This window comes from Formica exsecta, unplaced genomic scaffold, assembly GCF_003651465.1.
Source record: "Formica exsecta isolate Colony F162 unplaced genomic scaffold, ASM365146v1 scaffold2, whole genome shotgun sequence".
NCBI lineage: Eukaryota > Metazoa > Arthropoda > Insecta > Hymenoptera > Formicidae > Formica > Formica exsecta.
Genome location: NW_021849297.1, coordinates 769973 through 790046, shown reverse-complemented (window position 1 = coordinate 790046; position 20074 = coordinate 769973). Strand labels below are relative to the sequence as shown.

Genomic DNA, 20074 nt, shown 5'->3' with positions numbered 1-20074 from the left:
AACGTCTACTTTCAACATTTCATTGTTACAACAATATCGCTTATATGTCGTCGGCGATTCATGAAAGAAAACCTATGTTGGTATATATCAAACAATCTGTCATCGACAACACATAGAACACGTTTGATATTACGTAAAAGTAACTTTGATGTCTCTAAAACTAATTTTAGAGACACACATTTAAGAAAATAATCAATTAGCAACGAATTCCTCGTGAAATAAAAATTTATATATCAATTAATATTAAGTTTTTGTTTTTCTATATACGAGCTTCATTCTGAAGAAATATGATAATATGATATCGCGCTTGATGGTACCGCTCAGTTTGCGACGCGTGTTTAGCGCGGTTATTCAATTCCATCGACTAAATCATTTCTTCCGAGTGTTCTTCCGCCGTTGATCGCGACAGGATCGCTCGAGCTCGGCGCCGGCGATGTGGGTTTGCCGATAGAGAGCAGCTAAGATTTTCCATCGTGCACACACGGCAAACGGCAACGGTCCACGGTCCGGGACCTAGGGTGGGGTCACCGAAGGTTGCGCAACTCGCGGCTATTGCGCGGCGGCACTGCCTTCCACACGATTGCCACTTTAAGTGCGCCATAATGGCAGCGGGGCTCGGTAAGAAGAACGCGATCTTAAGAAACAGCTCACGGGGCTGCCTCGCCGGCAGGGCCCTCCGTCTCGGTTTTACTCGTTCGCTCTCTCTCCGTCTTCTTTTCACTCGCCGAGAGAGTACGGCCCGCCGGCCCTCCGCCGCCGGTCTCGCGCTCTCCTTCTTCCTCTCGCTCTCGCTTAGGTCCTCGCGCTTCAGGGCCCCGCGGATGCGGATCGCCGTTGGGCCTTTCACTGGGGGCCTGCGGGCTACGGGTCGCGACCTTACCGTGGTCTACCACTCCCTCTTCGCCTTCCTCCGGCTCCCTCTCGTGTCTTCCTCCTTCCTCTCTTCCACGCTCGCCTCTTCCTTTTCTTTTTCTCCAAACATTTTTATCTTCCTCCCTGCCGCCCCTTCCCTCCCCCGACCACCTCCTTCGCCTTTGTGCTTTGGCTTAACTCGGCTCCCTTTGCCTACCTCGCTCTTCTCTGTCTTTCTCTTCCCGTTGTCCGTTCTGTTGCTTCTTCTTCTTCTTCTTCTTCGTCTTCTTTTCCTCGCTCTTCCTACTACTCCCGTCGAGAGATCCACGTTTATTCCCGCGGATGCGGATCGCCGTTGGGCCTTTCACTGGGGGCCTGCGGGCTACGGGTCGCGACCTTACCGTGGTCTACCACTCCCTCTTCGCCTTCCTCCGGCTCCCTCTCGTGTCTTCCTCCTTCCTCTCTTCCACGCTCGCCTCTTCCTTTTCTTTTTCTCCAAACATTTTTATCTTCCTCCCTGCCGCCCCTTCCCTCCCCCGACCACCTTTGTGCTCTTTGTGCTTTGGCTTAACTCGGCTCCCTTTGCCTACCTCGCTCTTCTCTGTCTTTCTCTTCCCGTTGTCCGTTCTGTTGCTTCTTCTTCTTCTTCGCCTTCTTTTCCTCGCTCTTCCTACTACTCCCGTCGAGAGATCCACGTTTATTCCACGTTATTCTTGTTACGTTTAGACAGCGAAAATCAACGTGTCGTATGTATCGCGACTTTTTTTCTTTTCAAGCACGAGAGACGTGGACGTCCTTGATTTCTCGGCACATCTAGCCCCGAGGGAATTGCATATATCAATGCGTTCGTTCGTTATCAACGATTACTCGCGCCGCAATAATCAACATAAATCTCGCGAGTGGTGATGGTTTTGACGAGGCAAGCTCGCGATGCGACTCGGACATTTTTTACGTTGTTGCGAGTTCACGTCGAACGGATCATGCGAATCTCTCTTCTCCTCGTACCGTGACGATCCGCCTGGCCTGATTCCGCATATTCATAGCCTGCTCAATCGGAAGAACTTAATCATCCCGGTAGAACGTGTGCGAACTCGCGTCCGAGTGTGAGAGACTGGTTTGCCTCGACGATGGAATCTATTCGAGAGCCGCTTAATTTCGCCCGGCTGTGATTAACCCGTATGTTCTACTTATATTTATTTGACGAAGTCAAGACGAGAATATACGCTCTGTAAATGTGTCATATAGTTTCATCGCTCATCAAAAATAACTTAAGCTGAAAAAAAATTGAAACTGTTTCGGAATTATAAATCCTCTTTCTCAAACGCCGTTATCTTATCATGTTTATTCATTCTTGCTTGAAGCGATTAATTTCGGCAGCGAATGATATATATTCGCGACGCGCAGCATTCGTTACATCAATAAACGCACATAAGAAACGATAAATATTTGCTGCTCGTTATTGGATTATCGACGGTTATCAGAAAGATCGTATTAATTTCTGTGCTATTATCGAGTGAAAGCCCGACTCACGCGGCAACCCGGGCGAACTGATTCAATTAGACAGCAAGTTTAACTCTCGGTATTAATATAATAACGTTATTGATTAAATCTCCTTATAATGAGAAATATACGAGAAGAAGCAAGAGAAGAACTTTCTCCGCGGCAGTTCCTGGGAGTAATTTGCGAATTACAAATTGAGTGAAGTCCGCGTGTCCGGCGGAAAGTTCAAGTATCGATATTTCCGATATATAGTCCAAATAACGGTGTAATTGTATAATATAAGAGAGGCACTCTTACTCTCCGCCCGACAGGTATTTGCGCGTGAATTACTGCACCTGCGCAGGTTCTACAATAGTCTATATTCTCTTACGACTGCTTTCATTCTCCTGTAAAGTGTTTTAGAGCTTCTCAAAGTGGGAGCCCGATCGTTCTCTCCGAGGCAAACCGCCTCATCGTCTCTAAGCGAACTAGTTGCATTCAACCGAGGCTGCAGCGACGCGTCGCTAAACCCGGTTCTCCCTCTCCTTCTCTCTTTTCCTCTTGAAGATGCATCCCGCATCGGTGCTTACCAAGCTCTTATAGTTCCCGGTAACTTTTTTCGATAGCTACGTACGCGATTTAATAGCCGATGTGCGAGAGCAAATACGCATCTCTGCATTATGTGTATTTAACGGTTGACCTAGAGAAGCGTAAAAAAATATACGGTGCCATATTTCTCGAGTCATTCGTACATAATCGAGATATGCTTAATTCCCCGTTTTTGCCGCGGCGAGAAATATATTATTACGATGGCTGCATCACGCTCGCATTCTACGATGTATAACTAAAACACGATTAACGTCGATGAGGATTATCATTAAAGCGATACTTTCTCGACTGCAGTTTATGAACGTTTTAATTATATCTTAATCATGCCTCTTGGTTTTATTTCGATAGCAGACAAATTATCGATGACACGTAATTACGGTACCGACGGAATTTTCCGAGAATAATGAACCGACGATGACATTTCTCCGAACGAGTGCTAACTTTTGTGGGTCAGGATTTTCCGTATCTCATCGATGGCGATTATTGTCATCTTTTTTATTATCATTAATTGTGTACTACCGTCAAACTACTAAATTATTGTTGTGCTATCCCAATCCGTTTTCAAAATCGTAAAAAGAGACGATAATGATCTGCGAAGAAAACGCTACTTTACGTTCCACGAAGTGATTGAATTACACGATGAAATAAAGAGCGTCCGCATACTGGCTATCGAGCGAAGTTACCTCGTTAAAAAAATTTAATGATACTTCACGTATTCGCACTATGTTATTTGACCATATTCTTAAACGCACTGCGCGCATTATATTGCGTTATGTCGTAAGTATCATTTTACAGAAACTTGCTGAGTACGTCGATCACAAGGGTCACGGAAGGCAAACTAAGTTTATTTCTTTGTTTTTTTTTTTTTATATAATTAGACAGATAAAAAATATATTTATCCTGGAAATATCTAAAGAAATATATTCGAAGGAAAAGTATTATTTTACTTATTGTTAGATAAAATTATGAACGATTTTATGAAAACTTTTATTTCTATACGTGTAACATATATCATTGCACGGTTCCCTCGGCAAAATTATTTTAACATGTCATAAAAAAAATTATGAAATTTATGATTTTGCCAGAATGTAAGATTGCGCATATAGCAGTTGGCGTATAAAAGTTCGCGATCAAAACGTGTTTCCCGTTCCCAGGCGAAGGTGCAGACCGTAGACGTTCCTTAAAGTGGACGAAACAGCCTTGAGATTTAAACGCGCCTTTTCATTTTGGCGGTAACTCTCTTTGTCGCTTCCAACGAAAATGATTGTTAAGAACGGGTTAAGCGCCGTGGAAGACTGTCGTAAAATAAATGTCAAGTCTAACGCAATTACCGCCGGTACTGCTGGAAGTCGTTGTCGTCACGAGGCATGGCGTTGGTCATTAATTCTCTTAATTTGTGGCACAACCGAACGAGAGAATCTCTGAAAGCCTGAGTAGAATATCCCCGTCATTCCTTTTCGGTATTTTTTTTTTCAAGGTACACGGGCATGAATGAGTCTACTCGACGAGACGAGGAATATTTTTCGCGTCTTTTTCATGAGCGATTAACATACAATGGCGTATTATCCTTGGTATCATAACGGTATGCTTAACCATATGATGGTTAATCACGTCAAGTGGTGGATAATGGGTGCTAATTTGTGCGGGCCACATCTGTTACGGGAGGGGATTGTGAGCGTATGTTTATCGGTTTTTGCAAAAGTATAGGAATCACTCTTCCTGTAATCATTCGCGATGCTATCTCTCTACGATTTCACTCCGCTCGATAATTTCGTACCTATGGTTATAATGGTGGCGAAGAAAATATAATTGATAATATATGTTATTGTGCCTCCTTCCCCTCGTATTATATAATAATAATCTTTTAAATCAGAGCGTGAGAAACGAAACAGACCTTGCACGTTCCTTTTAACCTTCCCATATGTCATACGTCATTAGATTTTACTGCCACATAGTTGTATTATATTTTCCGTCGCATTATTTTTTTGTACAATCAATCGACGCGATAACGACGTGAATACCATCTAATTAACTATCATGCACATAATAAATAGGCCGCGTTGCATAGGATTATTTTATCTCAACCTCAGTGAAATCGAGCGCAACGGCCGAGGGGTTAAGCATGGCAACATCAATTCTTAACCTTTTAATACTATCGTATCGAGACCGGCCGGCCGGTTGGTAGCCCCGATACAGGATAACTATCCGCTCATCGTTCAGCGAAATAATCTCTCGGCAAGCCACCTACGGCTCTTTCAGCGTAGTCGAGACACGCACGAGAACAAATTGGGATCCGCCGGTTGTTTGACAAATTTCGTCTAGCGCCGCGGGAGAGTATCCTCTAATATACCGATTATCTTTTTCTCCCTCTCTCTCTCTCTCTCTTTCTCTTTCGATGCCTTCTGGGCCTTCCATCACGACGGGCCGTCTCGTTTCATCACCACGAGACCTAGTTGGTCCGCCACGTCGAGCAGTCGAGCTACGTAGTCGGTATTACGCTGCTCTCAGGTATTCGTTGCACGAATACACTCCTGGCCTGGCCCTCCTCTGCTCGGATACAACCTCGCGATGCTCATCGTCTACGAATACATTCGCGCGCAACGGGGAAATACGTTTGTACTGGAGCGTGGAGAGTACCAACACACGATTCTCGCGGCGAGATAGGCGGTAGGACGAGAGTGGCCTACCACTCTTCGCGCAGAGAGGAAGGTACCGCTATCGCCCTCTGACCTCTCGAAGCGAGCGAACGAGGCCTCCTTCCACCGGCACCGGTAATTTTGCCTTCGATCCCGGCTTCCTGGTGCTACCCAGATCTAGATCATCGAAAATCCAAGTCCGACAACGCTCCGCGCGCATCGTGACGCCTCGTTTTTACCCGCGAGCGGTCGCGTCGCACGATGGTGATTCTTGACGTGCTCTCTCTTTCGAATTGATAGATCGACATATACCACTTAAACCACCAAAGGTTAATTCATCGTTAGTCCATTACAGATTTTAATATATAAATAATTAATGATATTTTATTGCCTAACAAATATCGTATTCTCCGCAATAAAAATTTTTTAAAACAAGTTTTTAAAACGATAAATATAACATTCCGACACATATCTTTTCCGCTATTTATCAAAATGTCGATTCTGTTGGAATTAATATTGAATTATTCATATGAAGCACGCGCGGATTTAAATGTTAACTGATAATTATCGATAATGCATATGCGAATAAGTTAATCTAATAACATAATTCAAATGATACGAATATCGAGAAAAGATTGAAATAATGGTGACATTTACTATCTATCAAATATAATTACGTACAAGGAACAAACGATACTGAGATGGAGCCGAAACAGGATTCAGCAGGCTTTAAAAAGTATCTTAAGAAGAAACGATAAGTTTCTTTCGACGTAAAGAATCTCTCGCAAATTACGGTTCGAAAAATTGCGATGCTGATACATTAACGATACGTAATTATAACTCCAATTAGTGTAAACGAATGAAGCATGATTTTTTCACTTGATTGCCTGATTTTTTTTTCTTTATGTATGTTACTTTGAATTTTAAAGCAATATCATTTACAACAACCGCATTATGCATGATTGTATTTTAACGATAAACAAACGTATGCTGAACATGTTGATAATTATCTGAATATTATATATCGAAATTGCAAGAATCGTAGAAAAAAAAAATCTACTTAGGAAAAAAGTTTATCTGACTTGATATATACATAAATATCATTATAAAGAGACTCAGTTGTATTTCGATACGAAAAACAAGGGCACCGCGATGCAAAAAGCTACAGCGTTGGGTGAATTCGAAACGAGAAACGGTTCTTAGCAGAAAATTATTCAAATTGCCGATGAACTTCGAGACTCCAGTAGAGTATATGCTCTGCTCTCCGTATGTATTGTAACGAGTATATACAAGAGTAGAATCAAGAGAGAGGAGCTACCTACCTACGTATAGGGAGTCGAATAATTGATGTATAACGTCGTGGGATCGTCTTGTGCACGATGAAGGTTTCTCCATGACGTTTATAAGCAGTGCGTCCACTTAGGAGCAACAGAAAATAGACACGGCGTCTTAATGTACGTCTCATCCTGTCGCAAAGTACATTCCATGCATCTTCTTAAATGCATCCTGCAATGACGTGCGCAGATAACGGTCATTGATGGAACCGGAAATGAGGGGTACCCGTCGTGGCGCGCTATCGTGGAAAGATTGTAGATTACAGTGATTAATCCTTAAGCGGACACGCGACACTTAATTTGATTACGGACTATTCTTCACGTACTGTTGCTATTGTTTAAGCCCGCACTCGTGAGTTTCTAGCGTAAATACATTACAAATTACGACAGCACGGCAGAGTGCTATGAGATCAGTCTGCATACGCGTAATTATTGCACATTGTTGAATTCTTTAAAAATTAGTTGTGTGCACGGTATCTTATTTGAGATAACACCAGTGCACGGTTAATTAATATTTGCCATAGCAGGAAACAACGTAATATTAATTCGACGGTTGCATACGACAAACGACATCGTGCGAAAACCTAAAAACAGAACTCGAATACTTTTTACTTTACGAACAGTGCGAGCGCTTAGAAGGACGATAAGTTCCTTCTCGCATAAAGAATCCACGGCGAATTAACGTCCACTCGTTCGATCGTTATTTCCGGTCATTCGAATACCCTTGCGATTATTGCCGCGGACCCGAGGCAGTTCAGATTCCCAGGCATGCTCTCGTAAAGAAACGACCACGAGCGAGTCGACGAGGAGGAAAGCGATCCTGTGACGGTCGGGTCGCACGATTAAAAGACGTTTCTTTGTCGAGGAGAAAAAGGCGGCTGTAGGAAGCGAGAAGATTGTCACCGTTACGAGGCACGAGAGACGAAAGCAATGAGTAACATGTTGAGGACCTCTCTAAGACCGGGAGAGTATTATGAGTTCCTGGTCCTCGCGGATGGCAGATCGCGAGGAAAAGGGAAAAGACGGCGCGGCGAGAGAACATGCATCCATCCGTTTTAATCGCTAATCACCAATTATCTGAGAAACGTTCCGCGCCCAAAATCCCCACAAACATTTTAACGAGCCGCCGTGTCGCCCGGGTCCGGAATTTTACTTCGAGGCCTCGGCAGCTTCCACTGTGCACGGGCATCCACGGATATGTGTTCAGGATATATCTCTCATCCTGCTTCGTTGTCCATCCTGTTCGTCCCATTCGTCCGCCTATCTCGCTTCAGAATGATCGTATGCGTGTGCGTGTGCGCGCGCGCGCCCGTACCAATTAGTGCATACTTGGGCTCTCGGTGTTTCAGAGCCCTTCGAAATGTTGCTCGGTGCTGCTCCCGTCGAAGTGTACGAAATAAACGTTCCAAATGGTCGAGAAATCTCGTCGATTTGGAGGATTATTCATCACCAATGCGACGATTGATTTTCAAACAAATTAATAGTTTAAGAAAAAGAGGCTTTATTTAGTTAAAAAGAAAGTGATAATATTATCGCAGGTATATTTTTAATTGAAAATCTTGTGTAACATATATATTTGACGAGGGATTTGAAAGCTATTTTTCTTTAGCAAAAATTCGATTGCTTTAGATAAATTTGTCACGCCACATAAGGAAAGAGCGTGTCTTTTATTCTATTTTTTAAGCTCAAATCAACAAGACTCGGTCATCGTCAAAGAACTGAGAGCAGGTGAATCGCACGTTTCGCAGATACATGCGTGGGTGTTCGTTCGTCCAATTACTCTTTTTAATGGGGAACACACGGAAAGTATGAATTTGCGAGGGTGTCGTGTCTACCTCGCAGGTTTTCGTAACGGTTCTAGCGGCGTCCCTCGGGTTTAAGTATATACCACTGTGAGAGCTAAGTAATAACTGCCAATGGAATTAGAAACGCCGAAGAGTCGCGCAGATAGTGGATGGGATGTACGTGACTGTAAGTTGATAATCTTTTTCTCTCCCGATGACGATGCATACGTGCATATGCGGAAGTGGAAGAAACTGCGCACGAGATGGTATTTAAAATCTATCTAGGAAACGCGTCAAGAGAACATTTTGTATGCGATGTCGATTGAATTAATCTTCTTCGATCGTTATCTCGGCAAAGTCCAATTTGTTCTGCGCATAAAATTCAGCGAAATGACCGGTCGGCGATCGAGGCGCATTGGAGACGCGAATAAAACCTAAAACCCGTACGACTCGAATTAATTGGCGATTACCACGTTGACATAAATCGAGATTCGACTGTTCCCTTCCATCTGTCAACCAGAATTTTTGAACCTCCAAATTTTTGGCATAAAAATTCTACGTACAATATTTTTTTTGGACAATCAAAATTCTCGTTACAAAATTCTTTCAAGTACTTAGACGAAAATATCAATGACTCAATCGAATTTATCTTAATGACATATATGACTTAATTCCCCGCGGAAAGTGCCTCACGTCATGTCTTGCCTCGGCGGCTACAACGAGCAGATCTATCTAGTCGAGATACTGATCGATAAATTGACATTGACGCCCGTTAAAATCAAAGACATCGGCGAACATCCTATCGTGGTTAAGATCGTATTCTTAGATCTTCCCATGTTCGAGTTTACGCGCGACTCGGATGCGTCGAAGCGCGGTCAGGAGGACGTGCGTTTCCTGATTGGCAAATGCTGTCTGTTCATTAAGCGACCGCGGGATCTTGTTCACGAACTTCGCTCGAAAAAAGTAAGAATAGGCGTGTTTCGCGGGGGTGACACTTATCCTACAGCGGAGACCGATTTAACCCTGCCGGGCTGCCTCTGTGATCAGATCGCCATGATCGACAACGATCCCGGCAATAAACCAAAACCATTTATAGTGAAGGGCGGTTTTCACCTTCTCGATCCGGGCGAGAATCCGTCCGGTACGCTACACATGGAGCTCGTCATCGTATGTCTCGGACGTATTTCTAGGACGAATTACGAATTACTTCCGAAATCTCTCGTTTCCGGCGAACAAGACAAGGAACGGGAAATCTATGTGAAACGATTCGTACCGCCCGAGTTTCTCGAAATTCCTGAGAAGGTAGAAATTACAAAACTCGAGAAACCACCGAAAAAAGATAAGAAACCTAAAAAGAAAACAGATAAGAAAGCTAAAAAGAAAAAAGGCAAAAAATGATCTCTACGAGTTCCAATAAAATGTTCGAGTTCTGAAGTGAGATTCTCTGCATTAGTCGAGTAATTATTTTAGATTCGTCGCTATGGTGACCGTCTGACAATTGGAAACGTCATTTGACCGATTCGAGGTTTAACGTGCACGAGGGAAAATTTCCGGCCCGAAACGCTCGCAAAATTAATGGCGCGATTCATACAGATACATCGTTAACGTCGATTCAGAGTCGTTTTCCAAATTTATCGTGTTGCCGATAACACGCGCGTGTCTATCAATTCCCGTGCTCGATTCATGCAAAATGGCCTTGAAAAAGAAAAAAACGCCGAAGTTGGAAAAAGAACAATTGTACATGCTTGAAATTCTCGTTGATTGTTTAAATCTATGTCCTGAGAAGATTATTAATAACGAAGAGCACGATTTGATGATACGTGTAAGCTTCATCGATTTCACGTCTGTCGATATCATCGCCGAGCAATTGGCCGAGCTCAAAGGCAAAGAAAGTAAGAACAAAAAAAGACGATTCTCCGATGAGTACATCAACTACGAGGGTAAGACGTGTCTGTTCGTTCGAACGCCGAGTAATTTAATACGATCTATAAAATCGACTCCTCTGAGCGTCGAAGTGTATCGAAATCTTCGCGAAGAGGATCGTAACTTGCAAGATAACGTCGGCCAGGTTCTTATCTGCGCGGCAACGGCATTTCTGCCGGTATATTTCTGCGATCGCGTAACCGCGGCCAAGGACAAGATAGACGGACTACCGAAACCGTATACGCTGATGCAGGTTTACACCTTGACCAACGAACAAGGACATCCTTGCGGATCTATCTCGATGTATTTGAGACTGTCGTGTTTCGGAAGCTCCATTATCAATCATCTTACGCTTCATGAAAAGTCGTTTGTGTTTCGGGGATTTCCTCTCGGTGCGAAATTTCGTTGCGCGAGACTCTCCGATGAAAATATAAGCGATGAGAAAGATAGGACGAAACGCAACGATAACACGTTCTTACTATTGAGTAAGATTTTAGATCCCGCATATTCGAAATTACATGACGGAAAAGATATAGATACAGATGCGCGTTTCGCGTTGACGAGACCAGAATCGCCGCCTCGTATATCAATGGACCAACCGGGATTCGAAAAGCTCACGAGCGCTGAAAAACTAAACGACCGCAAGTATCGCGGTTTCATTTACGAGATATATCCGAACGAGCCTACTTGTTCGTGTCTACCGACAAATAGATCGACGCATCCTATGATATGTCGTTCCGGATGCGTTCGCTCTTGTTGCATGAGTTTGAGAAATCCCGATATTCTCAAAAACGTTCCATCACTCGCTACCGATTGCGTCGACAATTTACATTTAGAATCAGGTGCGGAACAGGACGTAAATTTTTACGACAATATGAGAATGAGAGGTGGCGAAAACACAGACGATAATCATTTAAATAGCAATGCGGTATGGAACGAGGAGTATATGTGGTACAAAAATAACAATTTTAAAAATCGCATGAAGGGCGGAAGCGACTATGGTGCGTCGTACGCAGCTTCCGAAGCGACTAGTGTCATATATGAAAAAAGTAAGGAAACTGGTACTGACTCACCGTACAAATCACGTCCAAGAACCACAGATGGAGCGAAGGCGGCAGCGAATTGCGTTTGTCCGGGGAAGAATCTGTCGTCTTGGAGAGCGGGAACCTCGACGTGCACGAAGAAACCTTGCGTGGGCGCAGATTGCATGATACGTGCCTTTAAGGAGGCTCAAGAGTTCGTGGACTCCATTGGCAAGGTGCCAGGTCTGGTAGGCCTCGGCTTGATGGATCCATCCGAGAGTCCCTATTTCAGAAGGGACATTGATAAAGATTATGTCGTCCAGGAAACGCCGAGCGAGAGAAAACGAGCATATCCCGTCCCGACATTGCCGAGTTTACAATGTACCGCCCCTTGCAATACGCAGATTAGTAAGCCCGTCGTCAGCGACCCTTCTATAGCTTACAGTTATATGACTTCCATTACCACAATGACAGCGGTCCCAGGACGCACCGGTGTCGTACGCGAAGCGATACCGTCTTTCCCGGAAGCGACGCTAGTCCCGATCTCCGTCAAGCCGAAGAAGAAGGAGGATAAAAAGGAAGAAAAGTTGGAGAAGCAGAAGGAGAAAGAGCTGGAAATTACGTCGACCGCGCTATCGGACGACGACGTCGGTCCCTGCGGCGAACCAAAATGCAAATCTCGCCGAAAAAAACCCCACAGCGACCATCCGGTGACGACACCGCAGGAAACCGTCGAAGAATCGCAGAAATCCTCGATACCGCCGAGCATCGGGGTGAAGGGCGTTAGTCACTCCATCAAAAGACGACAGCCGAAGGGTAAGCTTCCACCTGGTCCGGGTGGAGATCGCAACGTCGCGAACGATCTCCAGCCAATTAAAGTTAGCAAACGCGTGATGCGTCACATCTATTCGATCGGGAACGTTTATCCCGGGACTAATTACGGCCACAAGAACTGCATCGATCCGCGATTGAGGGTGCCGGCTAACATGGGCTGGTTATGGAACATAAGCACGATGGTAGGCACGCTGAAGTATCCGCGTATCGGTTGGAAACCGGGCGCGATTAGCCGTTTCTTGAACGAATTGTTGAAGGAGGCTAAGGGCGTTTCCCTGCTGGAACATAGTCGACCGAGGTTGACACCCTCGCGCACCGGCTTGCGTCGCGGCAAGTTGTACAAGAGCTTGAGCTACAGTTCGCTGAAGAAGGAAGACGAAGATGAAGTAGAACCGCCGCCCACCCTGCATATCCATCGGAAGGACGGCACGTATTACGTGACGATGTATCCGATTCGGCAGGAGACCGCGGATGTGCCGCAGCTTGAAGAGCCGATGAAGCCGCTCCAGTTCAAGATAGTACGCAACAAGGACGACGCCTCCGTCGCGACGAGTTCCACGGCGTCAGACATGGAGATCGAGTTCTCGCCACCAGCAGCGGTCAACAGGTACCGCAGGAAACCGGACGTGATTCACGTGGACACTCAGGTCAGGCAGCAGGAGATCCTGGACGCCTTCAAATCAACGGTCGACGCACCCAAGAAAAAGGAAAAGAAGGGCAAGAAAGGAAAGAAGTAACGAAATCCTACCGTTTCCCCCCTTCCCGCCGCGGTGCTCGTTATCGTTAGCATCGGATCGTGAAAGGAAAGCAGCTTTATCGGAGGTTCGTATCTCATCGAAAAATTTAAGTACAGTGCGCGCCACGCGGCCAGTAAACGTTATAACGATCCTAATTTCATACGACGCGTTAAAACTCGATTATGCGTACCCCGTACTTTTCACGGGCCCGATCAACTAATTGCAAAAATAATTTATCGCGAAAAGATGAAGCGATTACGTCCCTTGTAAATTTAATATCTCGGTATGTTAAAGTAATCGATATTACATACTTAAAGGCAGGAAGAGCGAGACATATCACAATATATCTATATACATGTATTTTTGTCTCTACTCACACATTTTCAAATCATATAGTGCAAAATTAATCCGTTATAAATCTCTCTAAAAGAGTCTATTATTACTTTATTATTAAGCAAAAAAACGTTTCATATTTGCAATAACTTTAGATAGTTCTATGCCATTATGTGCGTAAACGTTTATAAAATATATAGATTTAGAGAAAGAGAGAGAGAGAGAGAGAGAGAGAGAGAGAGAGAGAGAGAGCACGCACGTTATATATAATAATCAAATATTATTCGTTAGAACTCACCAACGACGGAATCCGTCACACTAATTGAAGAAGACACCATAGAAGAATGACAAGCTCCACGCAGTTTATCGAAACTCAAGTTAATCAAGCCGGATGGCACGAAATCTTTCTCTAGCACAAATCTTCCTCACCGCTTGACCGTTTAACTTGCTCTAGTTTCCGTTCAATTCAAATTCTCGCACTTGGTGTCATGCGCGACATCTGTCGTCTCCGCGCGTCTCCAATCCAATTAGCTTTCGTTATCGACAAGAGTTAATGAATCGGCCTAGTCGGTGCTCGGTGTTATTTCGTCGTATTTTGGCAATTGGAATGAATGTCACGACACAGGATGAGAAGAATCAGACTGTGCGTAGACGGATGCTCGATCTGCACGACGTCCATGTGGGAAAAGTACCGCATGACTCGCCATGGTTGAGAAACGTCCGTCTACAATATTCGCAAGACGGCCAGCGTAAGGAGTGGGACGTGATAAGAATCCACGACAGCGTGTGTATAATTATCTTCAATGTAAGTCGAAAAAGGCTCGTGTTTGTCAGGCAATTTCGACCAGCAGTATATTACGCGTTTCTACCGGAGAAGCAAGACGTGATCGATGTCAAACGTTATCCCGCGACACTCGGAGTGACCTTGGAGCTCTGCGCTGGTATCGTGGATAAGGACAAGCCTCTCGTCGAGATCGCCAGGGAAGAATTAAGAGAAGAGTGCGGCTATGAAGCACCCACTTCGGCGTTTAAGCAAATCTCCACCTATTTGTAAGTTTTATTATACAATACTTATGCTATATATAGCTCGATTACTATCCTTTACAATTTATATAAATGAGAAATATAGCAAATTTTTAGTATATTAAATTATTTGTAATAAAGCTTTTTTTTTTATTTACATATAATTACAATTTGTTTTGATGAATAAAATAAATTGTATCATAGAGAGCATAAATTAAAAAAATTTTTGTATTCTTATTTTTTAGATCCAGTGCTTCTGCTAGTGCAAAGCAAACCCTTTTCTACGTAGAAGTCACAGATGATATGCATATATATCCTGGTAAGTCCAAATTGTAAATATTTTTTCTAAAATAGATCTTTTATCGCACACGGTAATTTTACAAAGGATATTATTTTTTTATCGATACACCATATTTCAATTATACAAGCAATTTGTTCAATTAAATTTTTTATGTTAAAGGTGGTGGTGCTGAGTCTGAAGGTGAACTTATAGAAGTAGTGGAATTGAGCATTCCAGAACTAAGAGACTACATGAAATCCAAGGAAATACAAAGCCCATCCAGCTTCCTCTTTGGTGTGTCTTGGTTTCTATTTAATAAATCTGAATACTGTTCATAGATTAAAACTAAAGGTCATTCTGCTATCTAAAATAAAATAAAGCAGTACAAATTAGTTACAAATAAAAAAAAAATTGATTCTGAAAATTACACCTTTCTAAATTAATTACAATTTTAACTTTCTAAATTAATTATAATTAAAATCAGTATCGTTCAACCGCGTTTATTTACAAATAGAGCATTTATACACAAGTAATTATGGGATAGTTGCATAATTAAAGTTACGCAAAATTTTACAAGCACTGACATTCAATTAATATTCAGTTCATCTTTTGTAAATTGAGAGCTAACCCATGCAAGACCCCATTTTAAATTTGTTAATAGGAACTTTAAGGCCTTAGTCCATTGTTCTTCCGAATTGAATTGTATCCTGAAAAAAAAAAAAAAAAAAGGATTAAGAAATATTAAATAGGATGTATTTTATATATTGATTTTCTCAAGTACAGGTTGAGTCACTTAATATATAATCAAAGTTTATAGATGCTCAAACATACTTAATGGAATACGAATTGCCTGTCGCAGAGTCTTCAATTTTGAGTCCATTGTTCTTCAATTTAATTTTATCCTAAAAAAAAAAAAAAAAAAAAAGGATTAAGAAATATTAAATAGGATGTATTTTATATATTGATTTTCTCAAGTACAGGTTGAGTCACTTAATATATAATCAAAGTTTATAGATGCTCAAACATACTTAATGGAATACGAATTGCCTGTCGCAGAGTCTTCAATTTTGCCACGGTCCATTCTGTATGGCAGACAAAATCCACTGTCTCCTTTTTCCACTTGCTCCTTAAATTGTTGCAAACAATCCAGAAACGCCACCATAGCTGCATCGAATTTCGTGTCCCATAAAAATTTGAATCCTCCGCTTCCGTATAATGGAAGCTCTTTGTTTTGATCTAATGCCTCGATGTAACTGTGATTGCCAAACGGCACTAAACGAAAGCGTTTGAACGTTAAGTTCATTTTGCGCGCTAGAGCCACTAGCAAAAGAGTCGTTTGTCCCCAAGCGGCGTTTATTTCGCTCCAATCCACTGGCGCACTCGGCAATCGTCCTAATCGAAATGAATTTATGGTTCCAAAGTGGCCCGAATGCCAGATGTGAAATGTGGCATTGAAAACATTCGTTTTCTTCAACCTTTCGAGTTGCGAAACTGCGTATGCCAGTTGATTGTCCAGGCTATGGAAATATTCCATTTTAAGTTCCATAATAAAAATATTAATATGCAATTATCATTTTTTATATATGAAAAGAAGACAAATGTTCGAGAAGGCTTACTTACCTGCGACATTCATCTTCAGCTAACATGAGATCTCTTCTGTGCTTTGAATATTCTTTCCAATACCTGTCCTCCTCGCTTTGTAATCTCTCTCTTTCTCTTTCCTGTTCTACTATGGCATTCTTTGTGGCTATCTCCTCTTTTCTCAATGCCTCTAATTCTCTTATCATTCTCTCTTCCTCAGCCTTTACATCCTGCAATTCTTTTGTAAGATTCTCCATCTCTACATCTTCATGTCCTTGATATTGCTGTTCAATTTCTAGTTTCTTCAGGTACTGATTATAATCTGACCATTCTCCTTCTGTCATTCGTAATTGCTGATCCATTAATAGCAAAAGGCTATCGGTACACTCATCGCAAAGTGGATGATCTGCTGCACTACTACTGCTGAGAATGTCAAATAATGTTGCTCGCACCTGAAAAATATCAATCAGAACATAACATGTACAGATTTCATTTAAAATACCTCTTAAATCTCTTTGTACCTTTAAATGATGGCTTAAGCTTTCTGTTTCACCCGAATCGCCAACTAACATAAATCCATTTGTACCATTTCCTGATTCAGTCAATCTGAATGGTGGAACTAAGTGTTCTATACTATCACTCTGGGGTTCTAATTCTCCGACAACTTGTTGTTGTATAGGAACTATAATAAAATAACAATTATGTAACATTTGCTACTTGTCTAAAAATGATAAAATATAAAATATTAAATGATTTTATTTTATATCTGTCGTCAAATATTCATGTATAATCAAAAGATATATAGAATAATTAATATAACACTTTTTATATAGTCTGCATAAATCACTAAGAGCTGAAATGGCTTGTTATTGTGCACTAAGTGGCATTGCATGTACATAATAATTTAGATATACTATCTGTAGATATAAAAGCCATATTGTTGACATATAGATGCTCAATGGTAGATGTATCCATTTAATAGAGCTTACGCTCGTTATGGAATTAATTAGAAAAATCAAATTTTATTCACAATGATTTCGAAAACGCAAATTATAATGCGCCGTACATTAATTGTAAGTAACTAATATATACAAAGAAGTGTATTATCAACGCGACAGTGGCGAGGCAATCGACTCAATGATGTACATCGAGAATTGCCAGTAGAAAATAGAAATTACCTACGTGAGAGTTCTGCGAGAGTGTGCTCCCCGAGACGATCGAAACTCGAATCTAGTTTCAACGGTTGTAGACACCGTTGACACGCGAAACTGACGTTTGTCTTTAAGTCTACCATTGTCGTTCGTCGCTTACCGAGGAGAACTGCTCACTGTACAACCTGTCCGTACGCGTCGTGTTATTTACGTATACAATATACAATGCATCTACCGTTGCCTGTGATGCTTGGGGTCAGCTGATGTTGCTTTGCCAAGCGTCCGTCAGTTAGCGTTACACGTCACCGTTTGTAGCGGCGCAAAATGTATTCGTTGTGTTTATTTTTTTCAACGTAAACAGATATGTTGTGTGTATATTGTACGCGTGAATTATTACGTACAAGAAGTTCATATTGGTGGTGTAATGTAGGAGAGAGGACAGACTCTGTAGTATAAATCTAGTTTGTATTTTGCATTCTCTTTTTAAACGTTGAAGCCGATTAATTTTATGTCCTCTCTTTCTCTCTCTCTCTCTCTCTCTCTCTCTCTCTGTCTCTTTTCTCCCGCTTTGCAGGGAATTAATGCTTGCGACACAGAAGCTTGTTATTCGTTACCTACTGTCGATATAATATCGCTAACTACATAGTTGCATGATTTATCATATAAGGTTTATCGCGTAGTTGAGAAAAATCTTTTGTTTAAATATTATTATTATTCTAGAGATAAAGCGAGATAGCATTGACTAGAAAAAGATTATGAGAATTGCGTAGCTCGAAAAGTACGATGGGAGCTTATCCGCTCTTCGCGACAAGTTCAATGCACTCATAGTTTCGAGAATCGCAATTGCGCTTGGAAGATAGATCATCATTGCACTTCAGATCGTTAGTCATGGACGCGTCGCGGTGGCTCGTAGAATCGCATTCAAATCGCTTCGTGCTTTTCGCGATTATTATTGTCTAAAAAAATGGATTTCGAGCGCGAAAACTAATCGCGAATGTCGTGTGAAGTGTCGGGTGTTCATGATGTATCAAGCACGATCGGTATTATCGCGCCAATATCGCGATTCGGCATCGATGCCGTTTGTATCTGTGAAATCGATCGAAATCCTTTACGCCATATTGCAATCTTTAACGGCTCGACTACCCCTCCAAAGGACAACGAAGGTATAATCGATGCACGATCATCCCTAGATATGTGCATATCGTCTCTCCAAACACTAAATATATGTTTATCTTATGTCAAGTACAGAAAATACAATTTAAACAGATAATTCCGGTACTTTTAGGATCGTAGTATATCGCTCTTTAAGAAATATCGCTCTATAATATTTCGAATCGCAATCACACACACCCACACACACATACACACTCACACACACAATAAATACACCACGACGGATCGTAAAATTGCATTCAAACCGTTCCGTCTCACAATTGTTATTGTCTAAAAGTATATTTCTCTCTCTCTCTCTCTCTTTCTTCCTCTCTTTTTAATTTTGCTGTTTGAAAATGTGCGAGGAATTATTGGAAGTCAACGTTAAATTTTATATATGTAATTGTACATGTGTCCTTATTTTATCAAATTAACTTTATTAATTCCTAATTAATTCTTAACATTAAAATTAATTTTGTGTGTGTGTGTGCTATACATATTTTCATCTAAAAATTAGGAGATAATATTGTTTGTTTCTATAGTTAAATCTGATCTTATTAAATAATATTACAATATATTATTTATTATATTAGTCATTTCTTCAATTATTCCCTGTTCTACTTAATACTCACGACACTTTATCTAGATTTGTGTGGTTTTTTTTAAATAATATTTTGTCGATAACGGTTTAATATTTATATAAATTTAACAATATCAAAGGGAAAAATACATTATTATTTAAGAATAAATATTTTATACAATTATTAATATATATTTAAATATAATTTACAGGAAGCTGACACACACAATGAGATAGCTACCAGAGTATCGGGCTGCTTTCGAATTACACAGAGGGTGCTAAGTGAGTACCAATGAGATGCTGCACTCTAGTGGTGATGGTTTCACCTATAGCACTAGTAAATCTCTGCTTCTGACTCGTATTTTATCTCTCTCTTTCTTCAATGGCTATCCTATGACTTCCTTATATAAAAGAAATCTTCTATATAAAAACCAAATATTTAAAAAAAAATTATTTTGTATTAGAATTACATAGTCCCAAGACTATAGTATACAAGAAACATTTTAACTTGATAATTTATTTCTAATCATAAAATTCTATTAACTCTTTATAATTGTTTATTATATATATATTGCATATATTTTCTGATTTTACATTTCACAGAAAAAAAATATATTTGAATATTTGTACATTTAATTGTGAATATATATTTTTAATTAAATTTAAAAGTTTCTGTAGGTATATATGAAAAAAATATTTTTCGACACATTATACAGAGATTTACTGGTGCTATTTTTTATACACAATTTAAGGAAAATTGCGGC

The 20074-nt window shown here is 41.2% G+C and overlaps 4 protein-coding genes across 5 annotated transcripts; 3 read left to right on the top strand and 1 right to left on the bottom strand.

Moving 5' to 3' along the window:
- The first annotated feature begins 9237 nt into the window (after positions 1-9237).
- On the top strand, positions 9238-10189 carry LOC115234491. Its single transcript, XM_029805624.1, has 2 exons — positions 9238-9996; positions 10148-10189. Exons 1-2 carry the CDS (start codon positions 9391-9393, stop codon positions 10187-10189), a joined length of 648 nt encoding a protein of 215 aa, XP_029661484.1. The 5' UTR covers positions 9238-9390.
- Positions 10190-10384: 195 nt separating this feature from the next.
- On the top strand, positions 10385-13210 carry LOC115234490. Its single transcript, XM_029805623.1, has one exon. The coding sequence runs from the start codon at positions 10385-10387 to the stop codon at positions 13208-13210; it is 2826 nt and encodes a 941-aa protein (XP_029661483.1).
- Positions 13211-14063: 853 nt separating this feature from the next.
- On the top strand, positions 14064-15555 carry LOC115234398 (uridine diphosphate glucose pyrophosphatase-like). Its single transcript, XM_029805446.1, has 3 exons — positions 14064-14593; positions 14812-14885; positions 15027-15555. The coding sequence occupies exons 1-3, from the start codon at positions 14097-14099 to the stop codon at positions 15182-15184; spliced, it is 729 nt and encodes a 242-aa protein (XP_029661306.1). The 5' UTR covers positions 14064-14096; the 3' UTR covers positions 15185-15555.
- Positions 15331-17876, bottom strand: LOC115234397 (beclin-1-like protein). Of its 2 annotated transcripts, none has more exons than XM_029805445.1 (5): positions 17606-17876; positions 16949-17109; positions 16467-16879; positions 15875-16363; positions 15331-15553 (listed from the first exon to the last, which is right to left on the bottom strand). In XM_029805445.1, exons 2-5 carry the CDS (start codon positions 16997-16999, stop codon positions 15433-15435), a joined length of 1074 nt encoding a protein of 357 aa, XP_029661305.1. In that variant the 5' UTR covers positions 17000-17109; positions 17606-17876; the 3' UTR covers positions 15331-15432. The 2 variants fall into 2 exon arrangements, with proteins under 2 accessions (XP_029661305.1, XP_029661304.1); XM_029805444.1 differs by having other exon boundaries at positions 17610-17864.
- Between the last annotated feature and the right edge of the window lie 2198 nt (positions 17877-20074).